General features: G+C 44.7%; 1 protein-coding gene across 2 annotated transcripts in view; it reads left to right on the top strand.

The window, feature by feature from the left end:
- The window catches only part of LOC117768822 (complexin-2), a 30,896-nt gene extending 23,098 nt beyond the window's left edge, over positions 1-7,798 (top strand). For both annotated transcript variants that reach the window (XM_034597191.1, XM_034597192.1), the window contains exons 3-4: positions 4,951-5,126; positions 5,632-7,798. In XM_034597191.1, the coding sequence (XP_034453082.1) occupies positions 4,951-5,126; positions 5,632-5,829 (374 nt within the window). In that variant the 3' untranslated portion in view covers positions 5,830-7,798. The remainder of the gene's footprint in view (positions 1-4,950; positions 5,127-5,631) is intronic.
- Positions 7,799-8,330: the final 532 nt, after the last annotated feature.

Raw genomic sequence — 8,330 nt, 5'->3', positions numbered from 1 at the left:
TTACGGGGAAATCAAACGTGTGAACTTCGCCTTTTCTCATAAAGAAAATCAAATAAAAGATAATATTGAGATAATCTCGGGAACATCTGCGTGAACTGCTCCAGACCAGGCGGGCGGAGCTCGCCGTTTCATTTCCTGTGCAGGCGAGGTGAGGATGAGCAGGCGAGGACGCTGCAATAACAGGAAGCCACAGGCAGGTTGATTAGTTGACCAGAGACAACGACACAGACACAGCTTCACACCACACCACAGCTCAAGAGCACTTCAGCAGTGATGTAACCACGAAACCGTCCGAATTCTGATCGATGTGGTTGATTTCTCCCCCGTTCCAGGCGCTCACGTGTCTTATGAGGGCGTCATCTCACAGTGGAGGTCGTCCATTAGTTAGATGAGCCTCTAACAGATGATCCAGCTGCAGTGTCGTCCATCTGAGGGGGGGGGGGAGGAGTCTCTCTGAAGACTTCGGTTTGCTCTTCGTCTCTGAACCAGCTTCACGTTCTTTGTCTTTCCTCAGCTCAACCGTCACCTTTCTTCTCTCCTCCCTTATACGTCCATTGAAGTTTTTAAGTAATCCTGCAGAAAAGTTAATTATTTACAATTATTATTATTTAGAATTTCCCCTAAAGCTCTCTCTTAGTTTTGTGAAGTTTCTTCTCTGGGTACAATAACAAAATCATCCAACAGATTGGCTGCAAATATGAAATTAAATGTACAATTTCTGTCAGGTTGTCGTTTACTAACAACAGTTTTGTGTAGTTATCTTCTTATTTTAAAATGATGCATTTATTTTTTCTCATTCTCGATCTTGAATAGAAACCTATCACTTCATCCTGTCTTCCTCTCCTTCTTACATTCTCTCCATCTCTGTGTAAATCTCTGCTCCAGTGGTGAAGGGTTCAGCGGCTCAGATTCGTCGGTGCCCAGTTTGCTGCGTCAGATAAACATTACGTGACATCCTCTCGTTCAGGAGACGCCGTCTTTGCTCCGTGGCCTCGGCTCTGGATGAGGATTTACTTAACCTCTTCACCTCCGAGTATTTGCTCCAGTAACATCGCCCCCCCCCCCCCACGATCCACCGACAAACATTCAACCTCATCTCCCTCTGTCCATGAAAAACTAAAGACAGAGGATATCTCGTACCTTAAAGCCTTTTAATATTCAAATTATGCTTCTATCGGATCTTAACTTATGGTTTTTTTATTCATTTTGGAATTTTTCATTTTATTCTAAAGTTGTTTTTCATTTTGTTGCACTTTTTCTCATATTTCTGCCCCAATATCTCCATAGTTTTAATTATAAATTTTGATTTATCGTTGTAACTGTGTCGTAAATCTGCTATATACTTAAAATATTATTATAATTATCAAAGAAAACCAAAGAAAGATTTTCTCAATCATCATAGTCATCATGAGTTTTTAACACATACACATTCACATACATTTATGTCCATTTCATTTCTTTATCTTGGCCACACCTCCCTGTAATTTATCTTATAAAATTCCATTCAGCTTAAAACTGCTCAGTTCCACGTAATCACAGGTTTCACTCTGACTGTCTCACTGTTTTCATTCACTTCACTCAGCTTCTACACCATCAATCAAATCGTATCCACGGTAACTCTCTCCGCTGCCGAGTGTGTGTCTGTTTGTGCGTCTGTTGTGCGACTCTTTACCCATAATGCCACCATATCTCCGCCTCTTCAGACCCGGAGCCTTTGTGTATTAAAACCTCTTTGGCACAAAGACGCAGCCCACGGACCGACTGAATGAAGTAATGAGCGACTGCACGCACAACACGAGGACTGCGGCCGCTTGAGCACTTAGCCTGGAATTGCTCACCTTTGTCTGCCGAGCAAATCTGTCAGCTGGCCTCTAATGGACAGGGGGGGGGGGGGGTGGAGGAATGAGACGGCGAAGGAAAGACGAGGATTGTGGACGATGTTAGTGTGTTAAAGTGGGTGGTTCTGTGGTGAAAGGATTGAAAGCTGGAGAGAAATTCTGAAGAAAAGAGACGAGAAGAAAGGAGGAGAGTAAACAAGTGGAGGAGGAAGGGGAAGAGAAGAGGAAGATTAATCAAATATCACCTCAAGTGAAAGGGAAACAAAAACAGAGGAGGAGGGAGGAGGACGAGTAGGACAGAAAAAGACGGAGGAGGGGGATGGATGAATGGAACATGTGAAGGGTAAAGACGCTGATGGGTCAAAGAGTAAATGAGAGTGGATGATTCTCCCGTTTCATTTATCGTACTACTTGTGAGCATCTCGGCTGCCGGTGTATCTTGTGTACGTTTGATGCTTCAGTCGTGCACGTCCTCAGAAGTAAACTCACAGGAACGCTGGGGGCAGTGTTGGGGCAGCAGAGACCTCCGGTGTGATCTGTGGTTTCCCAACAAGTGAGAACACTTACGATGTCGTCTGGTGTCTGGTGAAAGCAGACGTCTCTCCGGCCTGTGTTTTACATCACAGAGACGCTGGTGTCGCTTTAAACTCTGCAAACACAAAGAGCAGAAATCTGAAGCCTTCGTGTCATCTGCTGCAAAAGTTGAATGAGGTTAAAAGTTTCTGCAGAATTGTTCCTGTCGTCTGGGACAGTGACGGACCGGCCTCACTCAGATCGTGAAGCCTGACGTCTGGTGATGAACAGGGCAAAGCCAAAAACTTTGATTAGATCTGGAAGTTACAGCCTTGAAAAATGAGATATGTGTGTGTGTGTGTGTGTGTGTGTGTGTGTGTGTGTGTGTGTGTGCGTGTGTGTGTGCGTGTGTGTGTGTGTGTCACCACCACCTGAGCACACTTGCCCTTTATGTGCATGAAAACACACATCTATGCATAATTCAGGGACAATATGTTGTGTGTCTGTCTGTGTCAAAACAAGGAAGCCCCCTGAATGGACAGTGTGACCTTAACCCCCCCCCCCCCCCCCCCCCCCCCCCCCCCCCCCGTGTGTGCGGGGAAAACATTTCACATTTCACATTTCAGCCCCTCCGCCCCCGACGGTGAGCTAATTTGTCATCTCCAGGTTTTCTGCGGATGAAACGACGCTGCAGGGCAATTAGCTCCAATGTGTGAGTGTGCTGCAGAGCGACAGCCCCCCCCCACCGGGCTCACCAACCCAAGAAGGAACCCGTCCAGTCCTTAAAGCCACAATTCTTCAGAGCAATTCACTCAGAAATCCTCTCTTTGCCTCCGCTGGGCTTCATTGTGGGATATAATTCAGGTTTTACAGCCACATAAACCTGGACGACCACAGTATATCTCCCAGGGTTGATAGGGAGGAAATCAATAGCAATGATTGAACCATTAATGTTTAATAACCTCTCTGGCTCCCAAGTTTCTGTTTCAGTCGTTAACTTTCAGAACAAAAGCCACACAGCAGACTTCTTGAATTCGTGAAATAGATTTCACACTTTACAATGTATGTGCTAAGGGAGTAGAGGGATTTACAGGTAAGTTAAGGTAAGTTAAGGTAAGGTATAGTTTACTGAGCCAAAGAAAAACCTTTAACTTATCACACAACATATAGAACAATAGTGCACGTACATGCAAATATACCTGAAACATGGTTTTGCACCAACAACCCTCGAGTTAATAACAGAAAATACAACTTTGATTTCTGCAAAAATACCTATAAATTTAGAGTTATGCAATTTGAATAAAATAACTGATGGCACTGTTTATGTATCAGTTATAGATTCAAACCTCAATATTTAATGTTTCAAGGAAAACAATCCTCTGGAGTCTCTCTTCTTTATGTCCTTTCCTCATCACTCTCCTCACATGTGGAGCAACGCTTCTGGAAAGGCACTGGACGGAGAACCAGGCCGCCGCCGGCCAGGCTCTGTGCTCACCAGGCTCTGAGGGGCAGATCAATACCCAGATGAAGTTTTCTCTCTGCTGGAAGATCCATAATTCATACTCTCTCAGGTGGTCCTGTATTTACTATCGACCACGGGGAGGTAACAACAGCCACATCGATAGGCCAGAGGGAGTCGCTTTCACATCTGCAAAATGGCCTCTGTCTCACAGGAAGAGGTGAAGCTGGTTCAAGAGCAGAGGGGAGAGTGAGGGAACCAGTGTGGAGGGGCGAGACCCGGGAACCTGCAGCCAATCAGGAAGTGTCAGAACATTGTGGGAAGAACCTGAAATAATTTCCCAGACTCAAATCTGATTTGGTCAAACTGCTTGTTCGTCCAACCAACATTTTCAAACTGTTAATATTCAATTAATTAAGGTACAAACACAGAGAAGCACATTTGAGAAGTTTAATCAGTTAAAGTGATTTATTATTTTAACTAAAAGTTGAAATAACTGTATATCCTGTTTCAGTGTATCCTCCATTTGCAGTGATCAGATTCTCTAAAGGCTCAGATCACTTCCTGAACGCTCTTGTGCCATAAAGTGACGAGGCCTCGTGGCTCCGCGCTGAGGTTCAGGTGCAGCTGACAGATGGTTGACACCGGACAGGACAATGTGTCTTCCTCTGTCTCCCTGGTTCTTTGAAGCTTTTCCAATTGGCTCGTTCCAAGACGCCTCGAGGATCCTCAGGAAAAACCCTGTTGCCGTATAATCCCCAAAACTGCTGACGTTGTGTTTTCATAGTGGAACAAGACAGTGTCCATTGTTGTGTGTTTTCATTTGTGTAGTTTGAATTCAGCTAGTTCCTGACAGGAGGAATAACTTCAACCCTTGATTTGTGCCTTCACATGTTTGCATTCACAAGACCTTAATGTGACCAAATATGTTCTTCCTCTCCAAGGAACTACAAGTGCTTGAGTGCCCATGAGCACAACACCTGCAGCCACCGGTTTAAAAGAGAGCGAAGGGAGATATTTTCAGTTTACATGAAAGAATCAACTGAAGCCACAAAACTACATCAACATATTTAGACCTGACTTGGCTGTAGACCAATATTCGCAGAGTGGAATCTAACTGTGCATGTTTCTTCTGTGCAGGGGCCACCAAAGACATGGGCAAGATGCTGGGTGGGGAGGAGGAGAAGGACCCGGACGCATCCAAGAAGGAGGAGGAGCGTCAGGAGGCGCTGAGGCAGCAGGAGGACGAGAGGAAGGCCAAGCACGCCCGCATGGAGGCCGAGAGGGAAAAGGTTCGGCAGACCATCAGGGACAAGGTGAGAAAACTCTCACACACAGATTTCTGCCTTTTCGAATGTAAGAGCTGAACAAACTGAGGGTTCCTGAACTTCTGAGAAGCTTCTGATGCTTTGGTTATAGATTGTTTCTCATATCACAGAGCAAAGATCTGGATGTGCGTCACTAAAAAAAGCCAAGGACGGGTGAAACCTCGTCTTTTTTCTGTGCCACTGATATTGTTTTCTGTTTTATTCTGATGGGGAATCCAGGGATGAGTCAACGTGGCAGCAGGTTTCTGCTCCACTCATAAAACTGAAATGTTTTATTATGTCTCCTTCGCTGTGGCCAGAGAAAACCACGGCCTTCACAGCCATTAGGTCTTCAGGTCGTCTGTCCATTCATCCCATTCCTGAATATGATATCTCATGAACACCTTGAAATCTGTGACCTTAATAACACTTATTGGGCCATAATTGAAGAACTGATATCCCTTCATACTTGTCATTCAACGTATCCTCATTCTGTCTCTCTCTCTCCGTTCAGTATGGGCTGAAGAAGAAGGAGGAGAAGGAGGCGGAGGAGAAGGCAGCAATGGAGCAGGCGTGCGAGGGCTCGCTGACCCGTCCGAAGAAGGCCATCCCGAGAGGCTGCGGAGACGACGACGAGGAAGACGAGGAGAGCATCCTCGACACCGTGCTCAAGTATCTGCCCGGACCCCTACAGGACATGTTCAAAAAGTAAAACAACAGAGAGAAACAAATCCAACCAGCCCTGAGTTCAGGGTCCAGTCTGGCCCGGGCCAGGCTGTGGGGCAAAGGGAGGAGGGGATCTTTGTGTCAGGGACTTTGGGATGAAGGGATGAAGGTTGACGACAGGCTGGGGGGACTCGACCTGACGGGGGTGTTTGTACGCAGGAAGGGGCTGAGCGTAGATCTGGGGCACGTAGAAGTCATCGGGGGAGGGGGGGGGGGGGGGGGGGGGGGTTCTTGCCAAACTGTTAGAGGCTACTCACTGCCTTTCTAGAAACCGTTTACGTTCTTTTTCTACTCCTCGACGATGGCGTCATTTTGTTCACCACAATTGCCGTACAACCTTTCAACTGCCACTTAGCACATTTCCTACGATAAGAAAGATTTTTTTTTTTGTCCTTTCCTCGTTTTGTTTTTTACCCATTAGGATCAGACAATTTGATTGGTTGTTCATCATCTGTTGCCAAGCAATGGTGACCAATGGAGGACAGTATTCCCTTAAAGACGGCCAGTGGACATGTGTGTGTTCTTGCCTCTGTGGTTTTTTTCCACTGCCACCATGTTTTCCAGTAGATGGAGCATGTATCCTTTGTTTCAATGGGTGTTTTCTACTTTTATGAACCTGGTGTAGGTCTTTATATTAAAAAAAATATATATATATATATATGAAATCAGCATTTGAGTTTTTAGGACATGTGCCTTCATATCACCTCCTCTTGCAGAGGGATTGTAAATGAGGGTTTCATTGGAGTCGTCGGGAGCATGTAGACACGCGTTCAAAGATACAAGACCGGACACTTTAGTGTATTTGATTTGGAGGTTGGCTGATACATCACACATCAACGTCCTGAGGACTGAACTGTCCTCAGGACAACTTAAAAAACACAATTCACCGGCTCCGAGCTTCCAAAGATCAGTTTGCTGAAGACAAAAAGTTTCATTTATCTCCCACTTCCACCTCTAGTTTGTCGAAAGCTGGACGTTCTGAGCGTGTCAGACTTCCATCGGGTTAGAAAGGTAAAACTTAAAGTCTGGAACATGTCCAGAACTCATTTCAATTTACCAATTTGGACTCAAAGTATCTTTCATGCAAGTAAACAACTCTCTGACCTTGTGTAAAAACCCTGATTTGGAAAATAAATCACTGCTGTTTAGCCTGAAATTACAGATTGAAGCAGCTCAGACCAGGTCATCGTGAGTTCTGTGTGGTTCCCATAGACAATCAAAGCATCAGCCACAGGGAAACAGTTGGAGTCGCCGGTTCTGTGCGTGTTGTCATTTCTGTCGCACCATCTAAATGTCGGTTCTACATTAAGCACTTGACTGTTGCTATGAAGTGGCTTTTCATTTGAACTCTTTATTAATGTTTTCTACTTTCTTTCTCTCACATGAATGCAAACGTCTGGATTTTTTATTTCGTATTTTTGTGAATGTGCTGCCAATTTATTTCAATGCAAAAAGGAAAATGTGATTTATTTCAGTTAGCCTTTCTCCTCATCTTTCAAAACGCATAAGTTTTCTGTGTCTGAAGTTCGTCCACATCGAGACCAAAGAAATACTGGTGAGACCTTTTCGATTTCTTTCGTCGCCACCGACACTTGGACACTCGTGCCGAGCTTGGTTTCTATTGCATGCGAGAGGCGCGTAGGAGAGACGCCGCCGTTACAGCGTGTGCATGCATCCCAAAGACCAACGCTAAACTCAAACCATACGCGCCTGTTCCTGCAGAAGTATTCCGTGGCTAAATACGAGTAGAAGATTAAACAGTAGACTAACTGGTCCTTGTGCCGTCGCATCTCACTGCCTGAAGAGCTCGTTAAGAGCCGATTATATTCTGTGTCCTGCATCTCGTAATCCAAGGAAATATCTTAGTGATGTGTCCGATAGCATTTAAGTATATGTGCTGTACACGGAGTGAAACTACCTTCGTGTATGGAAATGTATTGGTAAAACGACGCATGTTGGTTATTCCTCAATGACCCGGTGGCTTTTCACTGGTCAGTTATGCGGTTACGATGTTTGACGGTGAAGACATTGTGTTCCGTGAGTTTGTGACTTAGAACAACTCAAAGGGTTAAACGGTGAAGTTGTCCATTATCATCACGGGAACGTTCTCCTTCTTTTCCTTTCCTCGCTCAGATAGGACCTTTCACTAGACAAAGCCATATTGTTTAGATCGCAATAATTAAAATGACAAGAAGAGAATATTTCAGCATTGAAAGTTTTCTGTCTCATGTTTGTTTTCTGTATGAAACATAGACGGTATCTGCATATCTGTTTGTGAACCCTCGACATTCTTGTATCTTTAAACATGTATACTAATGTATACGTAAAAGAAAATGTACGTAGAAAAGAAAAGCCATTGTTATAATTGTCTCAGTGTACTACATGTACTGTGTGTGTGTGTGTTTCTACGTGTGCGTCTTTCTACGTGTCTGTGATGTGAGACCATGTCGTCGATTCATATAGTCCCGGTTTATACGACGTAAATGT

The sequence above is a fragment of the Hippoglossus hippoglossus genome, chromosome 10, assembly GCF_009819705.1.
Source record: "Hippoglossus hippoglossus isolate fHipHip1 chromosome 10, fHipHip1.pri, whole genome shotgun sequence".
NCBI lineage: Eukaryota > Metazoa > Chordata > Actinopteri > Pleuronectiformes > Pleuronectidae > Hippoglossus > Hippoglossus hippoglossus.
The sequence above is the reverse complement of the archived record's forward strand: the minus strand, read 5'-3'. Positions and strand labels throughout refer to the sequence as shown.